We start from the raw sequence: 17504 nt of genomic DNA on the forward strand, positions 1-17504 counted from the left end.
GACGACGAGCGGATGGGCCTGTGCTATGTTGGGAGATGGGCCTGGAAGTGAAACCGATGAAAATAAAAATAAAAATCCACCCATCCGTAATGGGCTAGGCCCAAACCCAGGAGTACGCTCAGGCAGCCGGGAGAAAATTCGGGTTGTGTTACTGTATAATTGAACTTTTGCTAATAAACCCCACAACATTCTGTAATTAACAGGAGTTACCCTATACCTTCTTCTCGAAGTCCCAAACACACGCTCCCCCCAAATCCCCAGAACCCTAGTGGAGAGAGAGCTCGAGGTCGCCATGGCGACGACGAGCGAGTCCACCGCCAATTCCACCCTAACGAGCGCGACGGCCGAGGCTGACGCAGAGCGCGACCAGGAGCACGGCAACGGCGCGGCTGCCGCCCCTGCCGTGGTGCAGCAGCAGGACGAGGACGGGGACGAGTTGATCGGGCCGGGCCCCGCGCCGGCGCAGAAGCGGCAGAAGCGCCCGCTCCAGTTCGAGCAGGCTTTCCTCGACGCCCTCCCCTCCGCCGCCATGTAAGTCTCGCAGTTTAGTGCCGTAGGATTTGGGACGGGCTTGTGTCTGCTTCCTGGAGCAGTGGCTAACTGCGGCGGCGGTTGCCTTTTGCAGGTACGAGAAGAGCTATATGCACCGGGACGTCGTCACCCACGTCGCGGTCTCACCCGCAGACTTCTTCATTACCGGAAGCGCTGATGGTGAATTTTCCCTACTTATGTCTCAACATACTGACCTGTTTAGTACCTATTACTATTAGTGGTTTTTGGTAGTGGATGAATTTGACATGCTAGATCTATGCAGGGATCAGTATCCCTCAGATTATAAGAATGTTGGTTAATTCTGCTTCATTTAATTGTTATGCACAGGACATCTGAAATTTTGGAAGAAGAAACCGAGTGGGATTGAATTTGCTAAACACTTCCGGTCTCATCTCAGTCCCATCGAAGGCTTAGCTGTGAGTGCACACATTCTTATGTTCCACTTCTTCAATTAAGATATTAGGATGACACATAGTAGATTTAGCTTGTTAGTCGCTACCCTTAGTCATTGCGCCTACCTGCCATATTACAAACAACTGCAATTATAGCGTGATTCGGCAATGCAGGTCAGTGTCGATGGCTTACTTTGCTGCACGATCTCCAACGACCGGTCTGTCAAGATATACGATGTTGTAAACTATGACATGATGTTCATGATGCGTCTCCCATTTATTCCTGGGGCGATTGAGTGGGTTTATGGACAGGGTGATGTTAAACCGAAACTTGCTGTTAGTGACCGGAGTACATCTTTTGTTCACATATATGACACTCATTCTGGTTCAACCGATCCGATTATCTCCAAAGAGGTATGTTTTGTTGTCGCCTTTTGTTTTTTGTTTGTGAATTCAAGTAACCAAAGGACTTTTACTGACTACCGAGCTTCTTATTCGACTGCAGATTCATGCTGGCCCTGTAAAAGTTATGAAATATAACCATGTTCAGGATGTTGTGGTGTCTGCTGATGCCAAAGGACTGTTGGAATATTGGTCTCCATCTACCCTCAAGTTTCCAGAAGATGCGTATGTTCTTGCCTCTTGGAGTTATTTTCAGCGTTATGTTTCATCTGATTTTGTCTCTGCCAAAACAAATTCCTGAGTAATTGCAAACTTGAGTTTGAGTTCATGCTTCCACTTTCTAGTAGTTCAGCTGAAAACTTGGCAACTGAAGCAGATATATGGTTGAACCCTGTAAGTTCTAGTTAGATATTTGTATGCTGATTTCAAATCTTGTTCTGCCGACCTAGGTCTAGTTGTTTCTGATTGGATTAGTATTTTAGTGTTTATAGTTTCAATTGCTACGAGGTCTTTCATTTCAAGATAGCTATAGTACATGTGCTCTGAAATGTTCTTTTCCTCATCGTATATGCATCAACTCATTGACTTATCAATACTTGACACTGCTATCTGCTTTGTGCAGGGTTAACTTTCGTTTGAAGACAGACACAAATCTATTTGAACTTGCAAAATGCAAGACGAGTGTGTCTGCTATTGAGGTACCTTTTTATTTGATCATTATATTGCTTCTATTGTTTCTTCATTCGTAGAACTATGCAGACGGTTGCACACCATTGGTTGAATGCTTTGCGGCAGAATAAATGTACTCCTATAAATAGGCTGCCACACATCATATATTTCTTTATTTTACCAGCAAATCATTTCAATGATAGAGATACCTGAATATGTAAGATATATCCATCTTATGATCTTATCTCATCAGTAGTTGGCTAGAGCACCTCATCCTTACCTTAAATATAATGAGCTAAAGATGATGTCAATCGTTTGGCAAAAACCTACTTACTACGAGTGCATTATGAGATATGGGACTTACATAGAATGATAGAAATGATAGTAACTGTTAATCTTCTTAATATACATGGAGTAAGTCTACTTAATGAGTGGTTCTTGTCCAGGTGAGCAACGATGGCACTCAATTTGCTGTCACATCCCCCGATCGCAGGATAAGGGTATTCTGGTTCAAAACTGGTAAATTAAGACGAGTGTATGATGAGTCCCTCGAGGTAAGATACTTCCTCTGTCCAATGCTTATACATCACAGTTGAATATGGTAACTTTGGAACCTCTAACTAAATATTGTTACTTGCAGGTGGCACAAGATCTTCAGAAAAGTGATGTTCCGTTATATCATCTTGATGCTATTGATTTTGGGCGAAGAATGGCTGTTGAGAAGGAAATAGAAAAGACAGAAAATGTTCCACAACCTAATGCTGTATTTGATGAGAGCGGCAACTTTCTTATTTATGCCACTCTTTTGGGCATAAAGGTATGCCTTAGTTCCTTTATTTTTCCATTTTCCCTTTATATTTTGTTCTTTATGTACTTTAATATTACCAGTCTATTATTGTTCTATTCTAGATGATAAATAATTCTCATGAAATATATTAATGATGTTAAACACTGTACTTGTTCTTCTGAAATAACCTGTATAAACAGAGTTTGCTCATGTTGAGTATTGACTGTTTATCGAACATAATAATCATGTTGTGCTCCTATTTGCTGATTGCATGCACGAGTAATGGCATTATGCACTTCTGTCTGGCATCTTACACATGTGAGTTACTCAGCTGAACATCTTCCTGAAAGTCTATTATTATACATTTATACACATACGCAGGTTGTAAATTTGCACACGAACAAGGTTTCCCGCATCCTGGGGAAGGTAGAGAACAATGAGAGGTTTCTGAGAATTGCTCTATACCAAGGCGACAAAGGCAATAAGAAGGTTAGGAAAATCCCTGCAATAGCTGCTAATGTCAATGACACCAAGGAGCCTTTATCAGACCCTACTCTGCTATGCTGTGCCTTCAAGAAACACAGAATATATACCTTTAGGTATGCAGTTCAAGCATCCAGGAGAATATTTCATTGACTGGTGCCCAGTACCCTCTTCTGAATTTTTGTTCATGTATGTTATTTCCTGGAAGTTTGAAGTGTTTGATGCCATGCTTCATCCTTATTATTGTACAGTCGTAGAGAACCTGAGGAGCCTGAAGATGCAACTAAGGGTAGGGATGTTTTCAATGAAAAACCCCCACCAGAAGAGCTTTTGTCTGTATCAGAACTAGGCAAGACTGCTACGACATCACTACCTGACAGTTTGGTATGTTTTCTCAACACTTATATTTTGTTTGTTACTTTATATCCGAATCATATGTGGAATTGATCTTTTAATTTATCATTTTCTTCATCTCCTGAACCTGTAAGATTTTACTTTCTGTTTCAGGTTTTTCATACTTCAATGGGTGATATTCACTGTAGACTATATCCAGAAGAGTGTCCAAAAACTGTGGAAAATTTCACCACTCACTGCCGGAATGGTTATTATGACAATCTCATATTTCATCGTGTAATTAAAGGATTCATGGTCCAGACTGGGGATCCTTTGGGGGATGGTACTGGTGGGCAATCAATCTGGGGTAGGGAATTTGAAGATGAATTTCACAAAAGGTATTTTAGCTATATATATGGCTTATCTTGTTCTCGTTTGTACAAAATGAGTCCTGTTGTCCAGCTTAATGCACCTTGTAGTCAAATATGACTGTAAAGTTTGTCACTCAGCAAAAAATCTCGTTATACTCGTGTAAATACTTTTACCGTACACAACTGTTGTTGTTATAGAAGAAATCACCGCCTTTAATAGATAAGCACTATCTTTTATGGATAAACTATCCCTTATAGACTGTTAGTGACCACTTTCTTGGCCGTATTGCAGCTTGAGACATGATAGGCCATTTACACTTTCAATGGCTAACGCGGGGCCGAATACTAATGGTTCTCAATTCTTTATCACCACTGTGGCTACTCCATGGCTAGATAACAAACATACCGTGTTTGGTAGAGTTGTGAAAGGGATGGATGTTGTTCAGGTATCAAACTTTTGCATATTCCCTTTAGTGGCTGAATGTTGTCTTTTCATTTCCCTAATTCGGTCTTCTTAACTTTCTGTTCTGTTTACAGCAAATTGAGAAGACCAAGACCGACAAGAATGACAGACCCTATCAGGATGTGAAGATCTTGAATGTTACAGTGCCCAAGACATAAGCTCCTGTTTAACCAACTGGTTAGTAGTTGTTCTCTCAGTTTCTCCCTTTAACCTTATCATTCTTTTCAGGATTGAAATTTCTACACCCTCCGTTCTGAATTATAAGAAGTTCTGGCATTTTTCTAAATTGCATGTATACAGACGTGTTTTAGTGTGTCTGATCACTCATCCCAGTCTATATGTAGTCCATATTGAAATATCCAAAACATCTTATAATTTGGAATGGAGGGTGTAGTTGCCTTCCAGATTTGGAATCATGTTCTTGTATTATTGGTCTGTTCTTCTGGGAAGTTAGATCTACTGTTCTGGTGTGAGCAAAAAGATGCACATTTATGAATCTTAGCCGCATGCTTCAAAGTGAACAATAATTCAATCTTGTTTGATGGGTTCAATGCTTTGTGAACAACTCTGTAAAAATAAAATAAATCAACAAACTTCATCAAAGCAGGCAGGGTGCAATTCCAGTAAGGAGTCAAATCAATTTTACGAGGGAAACTGGACCCGTATGTATGTAAATGAGGACTATCAGTCATGATGATGGAGCATGAAAATCCCCAACCCCCACATTTTCATGTTGCAATTGATTACGGCCCCGAAGATGCAGGATGTGGTTGACTTGTCACAATTAGTTTTCTTTTCCTTTTGGTGAGTTTTATCAACTATTGGCTTGTCGATCATTAAGTAGCAAAACCAAACGCATCTTGTGATTTAGGCAAACGTGGGTGAGATCGAAGTAGCCAATCCAAACACCCTGGATTACTCTCCATTCCAAATTACCCTGTGTTTTTGTTATGGTCAAAGCCCAACTTCGTAAAGTTTGACCAAGTATATATGGAAAAATATGAACATCTAAAAATTTGTAATGGAGGGAGTAGCAATTTTCATGAAATCAGAAATGGCGTATATTATTTATTTCCTTGTATTCTTATTTTTAATTTTTTTAGAATTTAGAAAAAAGAGCATGACCTTACATTTCTTGTGTTTTGATGTGCTCTCTGCAGGGTTGCTACATTACCAGCTGAACGGCGATTCACTGACCTGTCTGAGATAAATTTGCTTCCGTTAATTCTCCCAGAAGGGCCATGGTGCTTCGAGTTTACCTTCTTCACCAGAAGAGTGGAGCAAGACCATGCAACTTGTTGTTGGGTAATGTCTGCACCATCAAAGTTCTAGCGAGCTTTTGACTGAGAGCCATGGACCAAAGGCTAAACCATCCATAACAATTTTCGCCATGGACAGAACTATTTCCCCAAAAGTTATCACGGGAAAAACTGACAGCGTAGTTGTATGAGGATGAGTGAGGATTTTTCCACTGCACGTTTTAAGCTTGTATCTTGATGAGAACATTTCTGTAAAACGCTGATATAGTTTCCTGGCGTTATAGCAGTCTGATTGATGTTGACGGTTGAACCGATGGTCGTATCTTCGCTGACCAAGTGTAAACGGACAAGGGAAGGTGGAATCTTTCCATTCCTTGGCCGCCGGTGTGTACCTTCTCTATTGGTATACGAACGATGGATATACTATTGCCGCGTGAACCTGGACTGTGTAGGAGAATAGGAGGCATCTGTTTACCTGTTTGGTGTTTCCATGTGGTGCGATCACTGTCACAGCAAGCAAGCTGATTGGTGCTTCCTAAACACTGGATGCCTCTAGATTGTTCTGGGCTAAACACCTAGAGTTGGTGTTTCAGAGTAAAAGAGAGACGTGTTTGTGCTTGCAACAGTAATCATCCGAGTGGCATGTAGAGAAGAGAACCGCTGGTTGAGCAGTTGTGCTTTGCTGTCCTTGATTATGGTTGCAGATAATCTACTTATATTGTAATCGTGTGACGCCAGCTCTGAGGTGTACATTCTCCTTTCTGGTGGGGAGCGAGAGACAGACAGAGGCAGAAGTGAGCCGCCACGGAGGAACGGTCAGCCAAGAGTTGGTCGCGTGGACAGGGCCGCGCCAAAAGCGGACGAAGCCGATCGGCCAATTGGCTGCCAGGCGAAGCGAATAAAAAGCGAGCGATCGGCCGGGTTTTCCTCCCACCATCCCTGCTTCCTCGCCATTCTCCCCCTTCCGCTTCTTCCTCGCTCGCTCATTTGTTCATTCATTCATCCACCCGTTACAAAATTTGACCGATCGATCGCGGAGATGGCGTCGGAGAAGCACTTCAAGTACGTCATCCTCGGCGGCGGCGTCGCGGCGGTACGTGCTCCCCCTCCCCCTCCTCTTTCTCTGTTCCCTCCGGCACGTTTGGAGGTTCTGATTTTCTCACGAGGCGAGACGGCGGTGTTCTTTGACGCAGGGATACGCGGCCAGGGAGTTCGCCAAGCAGGGCCTCCAGCCCGGGGAGCTGGCCATCATCTCCAAGGAATCCGTACGTCGCCCCTCCTCCCGGACGCGGCTCACTCCGCCCGATCGAAATGAAATCGAACCATGTTTCTGTGTATAACCAAATTAACCGCCGACTGTTTGCTGCGTTTTCAGGTTGCTCCGTATGAGCGCCCGGCGCTCAGCAAGGGGTACCTCTTCCCCCAGAGTAAGCACGAAGCCCCTACCTGCCGACACAGCGGGACTTTTCTTCCTTGCTCCCCCACAACTGACTGAATTCCTGTTATTTAATACGTTCTGTTCTCTGCAAACAGATGCCGCGAGGCTTCCAGGATTCCACACCTGCGTCGGCAGCGGCGGGGAGAAGCTCCTGCCGGAGTGGTACACGGAGAAAGGTGAGGAGAAATTTCCTCGTCCCGGCGAGCGGTTACCTGCTCTTTAATATGGATCGCAGTAGCGTGGTGCTGAAATTCTGCTTATATCATTTCAAGGGCAATGCTATGTTTAACCATCCTCATTTGTGGCTCTACCGAAAATAGTTTTAGTCACCTACAGAAGTGAAATTCCAAGTTTTGCCATAATAACCATCTCGTACTTCGCTCAAGTTGCTTAACTGACCAGCCATGGAAGTTTCCGATGAAATGGAACCACGGGAGGCCACTCCATCTCAAAGCTTCCGCTAATAAGCTCGCTGCACTGTGTCCAGTCCCAGGATGAAATGTTGATCTAGTTTTTATTTTTTTCTTGGTCATCCTTGTTACATGCATGCCAGCTGATTTAACAGCATGTCTGGAGTTTGCATTAGTATTTGACAGCTTAGTTGAGAATGTGCAAAGCAGAGCACCTGTTGTGTCCTTGTGTAAGGATTTTTTTTTTTTGCCGCTCTGACAAGTGACGACTATGTCTGTTTGCAGGCGTTGAGTTGATCCTGAGCACGGAAATTGTCAAGGCTGATCTTGCCTCCAAGACATTGACCAGTGCAGCGGGAGCAACCTTTACCTATGAGACCCTGCTCATTGCCACTGGCTCCTCGGTGAGTTCCCAACTGTCAAATCCCCACTGCAAGATACTGCAGCCTGTGCAATTCCTTCTGAAGTTGTCGATCTTAATTTTGCCGAGTCGGTCTCTTCATAATGATGTTACTCACTATATTTGTATTCCTATGCTTGCTCAGACCATAAAGCTCACCGACTTCGGTGTTCAGGGGGCAGAAGCAAACAACATATTGTATCTGAGGGATATCGATGATGCCGATAAGTTGGTCGCAGCTATGCAGGCAAAGAAGGATGGAAAGGCCGTCGTTGTCGGAGGTGGCTACATAGGACTTGAGCTCAGCGCAGCATTGAAGATCAACAACTTTGATGTCACTATGGTGTACCCAGAGCCGTGGTGCAGTAAGTCTCGTTATTCTTATCTGTCAAGTATATACCGCGTTTCATTTTCTGAATGCTTAGCAGAGCAAATAAAAACCATTTTCTCCACATACTCCATACACATTGACAATAATGTCAAAGCAATCTCAAACGGGAAATCCCTCTGTTGCAGTGCCCCGTCTCTTCACTGCCGGCATTGCTCATTTCTATGAGGGCTACTACGCTAGCAAAGGAATCAATATTGTGAAGGGCTCCTACGCGACTGGTTTTGATGCTGATGCTAATGGCGACGTGAGTTCTTAGTTGTGCTCCCTTCGGTTTCAGTCTGATTGTGGCGTTCCCGGCTCAGGGCAGTGCTCACCTGCTTCGATCTGTTTCTGCTTGTCAGGTTACTGTCGTCAAGCTGAAGGATGGAAGAACACTCGACGCGGACATCGTCATCGTCGGGGTCGGTGGCCGGCCACTGACAGGCCTCTTCAAAGGCCAAGTTGATGAGGAGAAAGGTGGACTCAAGGTCAGTTCACTGCTATGCTGATGAATGTTGTTATCCAACTGAATTTTAGAAAAAATATTATCCAGCTGATTCAGCGACCTAATAATTAGCAGTTGCACTCGTATTTTTCTGCACCTCGGGGCATATTGTTCGTTCAGTCTGTTCTTGATGCTGCCTTTAGTTTTGACAATCTCTTCTGTCATGTGCTGCCACCCAGACTGACACGTTCTTCGAAACAAGCGTCGCCGGTGTGTACGCCATTGGTGATGTGGCCAGCTTCCCCATGAAGCTCTACAACGAGCCGAGGAGAGTGGAGCACGTCGACCATGCACGGAAATCAGCCGAGCAGGCCGTCAAGGTGAGCAATCCTTCTCGAAACCCACTAGGAATAACAGTTTGTTTCCAGTGAAATTCCTAGGTTCCAAACGGCACATTGTCTGTCAGACGTTTTGACATCCAAGGTGTTGGTCAATTTGCAGGCGATCAAGGGCAAGGAGTCCGGCGAGACGGTGGCAGAGTACGACTACCTGCCCTACTTCTACTCCAGGTCGTTCGACATTGCGTGGCAGTTCTACGGTGACAACGTCGGCGAGTCGGTGCTGTTCGGGGACAACGACCCGGCGGCGGCCAAGGCCAAGTTCGGCACGTACTGGGTCAAGGAGGGCAAGGTCGTCGGCGTGTTCCTCGAGGGCGGGTCGGCCGACGAGTACCAGGCCATTGCTAAGGTCGCTAGGGCCCAACCTCCAGTGGCAGACCTGGAGGCGCTCGGCAAAGAAGGGCTCGATTTTGCCGCCAAGATATGATGATATGTCTGTCTACGTCTGTACATTTCGTGTCTGTCTACGCTTCCTAGTTCTTAGCTCAGAAATGAGGTTTGATTTTCTTTTTTGGAATTTGATGTTGGGAGTAATAAGACTACTATGGTTTGATTCCAATAATGTTCATAGCTTCGGTTTTGTTTATCTCATCATCGCATCAAAAAAGTACAACCACGAAGACCCTCGCAATCGAAATACTCACTGACACAGTTCAACTCCTGGCACTTTTGTTGCTATAGCGCAAAACTCTGTTGCTGTATCGTAAACCAGATGTGGAAGAAGAGAACTAATCTTGAACTCTTTAAAATCGCTACAACAAACATAATATAAACAAGGGAAGAATTTTAACGGAACAATCAATTCTTAACAGGCGGGCTGCCTGCCTTAGCCCGATTTATTTTGTTTTCTCACTACATATTTGCCTAGGTCATCTCCGGTCCGCCATGTGGCTTCCCAGAGCTTGCTGCCTTCGGTTTTACCCCAATCTGTCACCATCCATTGTGCGCACCTAAGGAAAAAGTGATAACCATTTGCATCCTTTACGGAGGAAAAAACACGAAAAAGTATCTCATTAGAGAACATGTGTAGAAATAAATGTATTACTGAATTAAGATGACTCAGAATTGCAATTTACCTTCAAGAGGGGATATTTGTACAAAAAAATGGGCTGTGAATAAATTAGCACTAGGAAAGGAAGGTAGCTGAATAAAACACACACACATGGCTCTTGAAACGATGAGCTGGCACACAAATTAAACCTCCATTTTCACAAGAACTTGCAGAAAAAAGATGCGACTATAAATGTTAACACAAAAATAACACATCACTACAAGTTTCAACATCTGACCATACATGACTCAGAAACAACAGTGAGGCGATGAGCACTTCATAGTCATGGAAAGTCATGAGCCCAAGAAAACCTGCCTGGATATGAGTATTTATGCCGAATTGCGACCGTTAGAATTTGAAGTAGAGCCACCCATCAAAAGCAGTAGCATATTTAGCCCCCGCAGTTACGTCCAGTCATCACCATATATTTAGCCCCCACAGTTCCGTCCAGTCATCACCATCACAGCTACACCATTCTTGTAGATTGAGCCACAATGCAACTCCTTGGGATTTTCTACAAAAAAACAGAGAATGCGAATGAAAATTAGCAAAGGCAGCGGATGAACCAATGGAGATCCAATGTGTTTTCGTGGTCTAGCAGACATCCACGCATTTGGACAATACTGATCATAAGTTAATAAGACTAATAATTACTGGTTGACAATTGTTAGACTAACAAAATGGATACCGATGAAGTAAAAAAAACTGGCAATGGCAAGATTGACACTGATAATGAAAACTGATGATTGAGGAGAAATAAAAAAAACTGACGAATGGCAAAGAAATCTGAATAATTACAAGTTAATGAAGTGAAAACAGGCTGGAGGAACACTTATGAAGAATAAACAAACTGAAAAATGGAAGAAACCAAGATCGAACAAAGAAACGAGCTGAAGAAAGATACAAATATGACAGAATAAAAGGAAGGCTGATGCGACTGATACTCACGAAAGACAAGAATGAGACTGATAATAAAAACCTAGGGCTGAACAGAAATGAAGACTGAACCGAGCAATGACAAAGAAACCTGAGATTAGAGAAAGAGAGACTGGGGACTGAGAAAAGAGAGAATGGTGTGTAGCCTGAAAAAAACACAATAACAGATAACAGAAAATTAAAAGGATTAACGAATGAAGATGGAAAGATGAGAGACTGAAGAAACAAATCAAGTGAATGACACGTGCAACAGATAATTAAAAGGATTAACCAGAAAATGGAAAAATGAGAGGCTGAAGAAAGAAATCAAGTGAATGACACGTGAGGGAATGAAGAAAGATGAGAAGTGACTGGAGAAAGAAAATGGATATTTAGTAAGAACTGAAAGACATCATTAGTAAGAACCTGCACTATGGACTGCACAATATTGTCTGATTGTAAATATCATGCTGAGATTATAAGTCCATGTTTCAAGAATAGCAAGCTATAGATCTAACAAGAACCATGTGTGGAGAAGTAAGCACGAAAAATTCCACCGTAAACATGAAATGATTGTAAGTTAAGCAAGGCATGTACAAAACTTCTATTGTTCAAAAAGAATGGCAAAACATCAGTCTAGTTGATGGATAGGAAAATCATTTTCAGAACCCAAATATCCTGCGCAAGACCATGAAAATACCGACTTTCTGATGTGTGTGTGTCTGACAGAAAGAGAGGACTACTTTGTGCGACTGCAGGTCCAATTCTGAATAGACAAAAGATATAAAATATTCTGAAATTAATGCAATAAGCAGAGAGAGACTGAAACTAAGCTAACAAAGCAAGACATGATACAAGGCAGAGATGGAAACTAGACACAAGACAGAGAATAAAACACCTAATTGATATTCCTAAGAAAAGGAGAGAAAAAGATTAACGAGAAAAAAAGAATGAGATGACTTTTGGTCCTCTTTGACATCAGAGAGAATGAAACAAAAGCCTAGTAGATCTCATGGAAGATGATAAAAATAGAGAGTGGACGATAGTATATAGCAAAATGAAGGGTTAAACATTTAAGACTAACAGACCGGACCAAATATGCAAATTAACTACACAACGTCGATCTGGACAAAAACAGTCACCTTGATTTTCTTGAACACCCACAGAAAAGCATAACTATTTTCCTAACTTGTGATGACACAACTCTACCAGAAAAAAAGTATAAAGACCTGCCAAACTCAGAATAACTAACAAGAATGGACAAATTTACACCACTTAAGCCTTTAACTAGGCACTATCTAACCACAGAGTATTACCTCTTCAATCTTAAATTCTTAACCCATTGAGCTCCAGTTCAAGAGTCTTAGCCAAGCTTACACACACTCACAAAAGGTTTTGTTTGGAACCGGCTATAAAATGACACTAGAAACAGAAACACAACAGCCAAACATGTCCCTTTCACCTAGGAACTTACTAAGTACTAGTCAACATAGCATCAGATGGCCCCACTTTATGGCACAAAAAGAGCGCATGGTTTGCTGGCTAATTAGAGTCATCAACTACCAGCTAATATACACAATCAAGCACACATGGATGCGCACAGCTGCAGCTCCTCGTTAGCCGTTCCACCAGTTTCTTAACGCCAACACAGTCAAAATTACACATACAAGAATGAATAAACAAACAAAAATCTAACTATAGTGAGAGGTACCCATATCAAGAAAGAAACAGACCATGGGGATTCCAGCGCGTGTGATGCCAACATGCTTGGTGTATGTGGGAGGTCTGAGGCAGCCGCGGTTGGTGGTGACCAGAGACAGGGCGGCACCTCGGAGGAAGCCAGGAAGGCCATGGAGAGTCGAAACCCGAGAAACCGTTCCATGCGTCCACCAGATTCATCCATGAACACAGAGAGGCAGTGACCCTTAGATGATGGTCAGGAGATATTCCGACGCCCACATCTTCAACCGATTGTCTCTCAGCATCTCGGACAAGGGAATGGGTGACTGGTCAATGGGTAAAGAGGATTGGCTGAGACTGAGAGATGGACTACGACAAAGCAAGAAACAAGGCAAAACGGGCCCAACAACCCAAACCAGAATCAACACCCAACAAAGCTCCTGGCGATGCACGGATCAAAATGAATTGGAGGAAAAAGCTGACTGTAAGCGAATTGAAGGATATCTAGCTTTGAATTAGTAAAACTGTTATTTTATTTTATTCTGATTTAAAGGTCTCCGGCGCAATACAATTCGAAACCCATATATATTGGTATGTGGTTATAGCCTTATAGATATAGGCATACTCCATGTGTTTTTTATAGAGCTGTTGTTCAGGCTTCTCTAGAATATCAAATCCCAACTCCTAGGCAAGCAAATGCTAAATCGAAACTAATTAAAGATGAAAAAAGAGGTCCAACAACCCGAACCAGAATCAACACCCAACAAGGCAACAAAGCTCCTGGAAACACACGGATAGCAAAGAATTGGACGGAGGAAGAAAACTGACTGTAAGCGAATTGAAAAACAGCTATAGCTGTGAATTAGCAAAACTGTTACTCCCTCCGATCCAGTTGCCTAAATCTGTTCAGGTTCACTGAACCTGCTACAACTAATTTGGATCAAAGTAGTATTTTATTTTCGATTTAAGGATCTCCAGCGCAATGCTGTTCGGAAACAATGTATAGTGTACGAGTTTATATCTAGGTGGTATACTCCATGTGATCTTTTTGCAGAGCCTATTGTTCATGCTTTTCAAGAATATCAAATCCCAACTCCTAAGCAAGCAAATGCTAAATCGAAACTAATAACATATGAAACAGGGGAGAGAGCAAAGAAGTGCGAACCTTACCCCTCCTCAGCGATTGACCTCCGGCGGCAGGGGCCGGTTGAACCCACCCCGGCGATTCATGTACTGCCGCGGCTGCCGCTTGGTGACGGCGCGCACGCCGCTGACGTCGGCGCCAGGAACGTACTTGCCCTTGGTGGAGTCGAACCCGACGGGGATCCCCATCATCTTCATCATCTCGAGCTCCTCCGCGTCCATGTCCCCGTCGCCCGCCATGGCCCCCTCCTCGGCCACCTTGGGAGCGGCCGGAGGGTCGGGCTTCTTGTCATCCTTCTGGTCGGTGGCGGGCGACGCGTCGCGGCGGCGTTTGTGGCGGCTGGCGTCGGGGGAGCGGGTTCGGCGACGGCGGGAGCGGTCGGCCGAGGGGGAGCGCGTGCGGGAGCGCTTTCGGGCGCTGCGATGGCTCCGGTCGCGGTCGCGGTCGCGCTCGCGATCCCGGTCCTTGTCCCGGCCACGGTCCCGGTCGCGATGGCGGTCGCCCTCGCGGTCCCGGTCGCGGTGGCGGTCGACGTCGAGGTCCCGGTCCCGATCCCGGTCGCGATGGAGGTCGAGCTCGCGGTCCCGGTCCCGGTCGTGGCCGCGGTCTCGAGGCTTTTCCCTGTCTCGGCGGCGGTCTGACATTGTTGGGCGAGGAGGAGTGGAGCTGGAGCTGGAGGAGATGAGGTAGGGTTTGCTGGGTTCTGGAGAAAACGGGCGGCGAAGCGTGCGGGCCGAATTCTTCAGAGCCATGGCCCAGTCTACCGACGGTTGTGAGGGATTTCAATGGTTAAGGCCCAGTTTGGCAACAAAGCTTTTTTTAAACTGAAGTATTTATGGGGGGTGCTATACACCGACCTGATCGGTGGGTGGAAGGCACCGCACACCCCCACCCACGTACTTCAGTGGGCCGCGGCCCATCACATCAGGTGAGTTTCTTTTTCCCTTTTTCTTCCTTCTTTTCTGTTTATTCTTTTCTGTTTATATTTTCGTTTTTAAAAATAACTTCAAAAAACTTTTTTTCGAGAAAACATTTTTCGTAAAATTTGAACAGTTTTCTGAAACTAGAACAGTTTTTACATTTGAACATTTTTCGGATTTGAATTTTTTTCAAAATTTGAAGTTTGAATTTTTAACTTGAACAATTTTCAAAATTGAACGTTTTTTGAATGTGAACAAATTTGAACGATTCTCCGATTTGAACGGTTTTCAAATTTGAATATTTTTGAACGGTTTTCAGATTTGAACGGTTTTCAAATTTAAACATTTTTTAATTCAAACATTTTCTCAATTTGAACAGTTTTTTTAGAATTAAAATTTTCGAACCTGAAAAAATATAAACAAAACCGAAAACAGAAAACAAAAAAGAAAAACAGAAAAAGAAACCAGAAAAAAAGAAAAGAAAAAGAAAACCGAAATACTACAGGCTAACAGAAACAAATGGGCCTGGCCCAAAACCCGACCAGGGGTGTGCGGTGGCCGGTAGCCACCGACCTGGTCGGTGTATAGGTTTTGCCGTATTTATGTGCATGGCGAAGAATACTTCAGTTTTTGGATACTTTAGGCCTAGTTTGGCAACAAAGTTTTTCTAAAACTTGTGAAACTGAAGTATTTGTGTGACCACATGTATATGTGGTGAGCAACCTAAACAAAAAAATATCAAGAAGTATTTATTTGTGTGGCAAAGAATACTTCAGTTTCTAGATACTTAGGGCATTTCCAACGGGGCGACCCATCTCGCGCCCGCGCGTTTAGATGGGTCGAGCCGGACAAAAAAGCGGCCCAACGAGGGGACGCACCGTAAATGTCAACACCCGGATTTTTAAATCCAGATGCCTATTATGCCGTACATTGCAATCCCAGAAATAATGTTTTTGCGAGACATAATAGTAAGTAGCATAGAGTCATCATTTATTACAACACATATTGTCTTACAACCATAGATCACATGATCCCATATTACACAAATATATTATTCAACAACACAAATAGTAGCGGAAGCGAAGTAGTAGTGGACTATCTATTCCACAGGCAACGCTTGACGTTAGAAGACGATCCTAGTTATCGTAGACGTCCTGTTGTCCGTCATCCTGATACTGTTGCTCTCCTTCAAAGTCTGGCATTTGAATAGCCAGGGCAAAGCCATGAGTACTTTTAAAGTACTCGCAAACTAATACTAAAGTAATTACTTATTAAGTATATTTAAGGGGTGCTAAGCTCTAGGTTTATTTGCATAAAGCCAAGTTTTAGTTTGATAAACATTTAGTAAGCCTTATCATTTGCTAGACTAACTCAAGTGGGAACATTAGTGTCATTCCCACCACTCATTGTGATTCACCTCAATATCACCGTTCAATTCATCATTCCTTTTTAAGATCAAAATTCTGATAACGGAGACAGTATGGCCTTTCCAGTCGTCCATAACCGTGGACACGGCTATTCGAATAGGTTTAACACTCTGCAGAGGTTGTACTCTTGTGCCACAACTTTTGATTACATCCGTCGAGGATAACCCCGAATCATCGTAACTCAGTACGCGGATCATCAACCATAACCTTTCACTTATATATACTAGTATAGGCACCTCTCCCCATGAGCTTGGCCTCCCGGTGAAAACCAACTGTCAACCCGGGAACTGCACAGGGCTTGGGTCGTACATTCACCTCATATTCACATCATTTCACATATACGGAGGCAGCCTCGGCGTAACCCCTATGATGCTTGTTTAGAGGGAACCCATACTAAAATACACAAGTTTCTAGTTAAGCCCTACCCATAATCAGGTATTGTGGGGGTGAAAGAACATCTCTCACATTATGTTTTGTGTGTTTGATGTCAATATATATGATACACTAATGTTTAGTTAAGTGGTACAGGGATTACATAGATATTTATTCATGTGTGTTTGGATTTGATCGTGTGTCAAAAAGGTTTCAGAAAAAGGTTGGCCAGGCCGGATAATCCGGGCCGGATATTGTTGAAATATCCGGCCCCCCTGTTTTTGGCTAAGTATTTCAGGAAATGTGGCTCTGGAAGGGGGCCGGACATTTGGCCGGATAATGTCCCGGTATTGTACCAGGGCCGGATTATCCGGGCCGGATATTTTGGAAATATCCGGCCCCCCCGTTTTTCGCTAAGGACTGGAAGAAAATCGACTCTGGCTCTGGGCCGGACATTTGGCCAGACAATGTCACTCTTTTGCCCCGAAGACCGGATTATCCGGGGGGCGGATTATCCGGCCCTTACTTAGGCCGGATTATCCGGCCCCCCGGAAACTGCAACGGCTCCATTTTGAGTGGGGGTATAAATACCCCCCTTCTTCCTCCTTGGCTGTTTGCTCAATCATTGCACAAGAATTCTGCCAAGCCATCTCCATTAGAGCCAACTCAAAGAAAGTCAAGATTTGCAAGATCTCCTTCCTCCCCCAACCAAATCTCTTGATCTTTGGAGATTCGAAGGAGAAGACACCGATCTACATCCTCACCGAAGCGTTCTTCATTTCCCCCTCTCTTGTTTGAGGGATCTCATGCTAGTGTTCCTATT

The 17504-nt window shown here is 43.8% G+C and overlaps 3 protein-coding genes across 4 annotated transcripts; 2 read left to right on the forward strand and 1 right to left on the reverse strand.

The window, feature by feature from the left end:
• Positions 1-223: 223 nt before the first annotated feature.
• LOC127316088 (peptidyl-prolyl cis-trans isomerase CYP71) lies at positions 224-6021 on the forward strand. The gene is made up of 14 exons (XM_051346509.2): positions 224-531; positions 626-711; positions 880-968; positions 1119-1358; positions 1450-1571; positions 1969-2044; positions 2462-2569; positions 2656-2832; positions 3184-3401; positions 3537-3669; positions 3793-4016; positions 4282-4435; positions 4527-4629; positions 5613-6021. Exons 1-13 carry the CDS (start codon positions 293-295, stop codon positions 4608-4610), a joined length of 1950 nt encoding a protein of 649 aa, XP_051202469.1. The 5' UTR covers positions 224-292; the 3' UTR covers positions 4611-4629; positions 5613-6021.
• Positions 6022-6620: 599 nt separating this feature from the next.
• On the forward strand, positions 6621-9758 carry LOC127316089 (monodehydroascorbate reductase 4, cytosolic). Its single transcript, XM_051346510.2, has 10 exons — positions 6621-6804; positions 6905-6976; positions 7087-7138; positions 7245-7325; positions 7845-7963; positions 8105-8324; positions 8476-8594; positions 8692-8817; positions 9014-9154; positions 9276-9758. Exons 1-10 carry the CDS (start codon positions 6751-6753, stop codon positions 9597-9599), a joined length of 1308 nt encoding a protein of 435 aa, XP_051202470.1. The 5' UTR covers positions 6621-6750; the 3' UTR covers positions 9600-9758.
• Positions 9759-10227: 469 nt separating this feature from the next.
• On the reverse strand, positions 10228-14667 carry LOC127316090 (uncharacterized). 2 transcript variants are annotated; one of them, XM_051346512.2, is made up of 2 exons: positions 13984-14667; positions 10228-10737 (listed from the first exon to the last, which is right to left on the reverse strand). In XM_051346512.2, the coding sequence occupies exon 1, from the start codon at positions 14604-14606 to the stop codon at positions 13995-13997; it is 612 nt and encodes a 203-aa protein (XP_051202472.1). In that variant the 5' UTR covers positions 14607-14667; the 3' UTR covers positions 10228-10737; positions 13984-13994. The 2 variants fall into 2 exon arrangements, with proteins under 2 accessions (XP_051202472.1, XP_051202471.1); XM_051346511.2 differs by having other exon boundaries at positions 13989-14666.
• Positions 14668-17504: the final 2837 nt, after the last annotated feature.

Source organism: Lolium perenne, chromosome 7 (genome assembly GCF_019359855.2).
Source record: "Lolium perenne isolate Kyuss_39 chromosome 7, Kyuss_2.0, whole genome shotgun sequence".
Classification (NCBI taxonomy): Eukaryota; Viridiplantae; Streptophyta; class Magnoliopsida; order Poales; family Poaceae; genus Lolium; species Lolium perenne.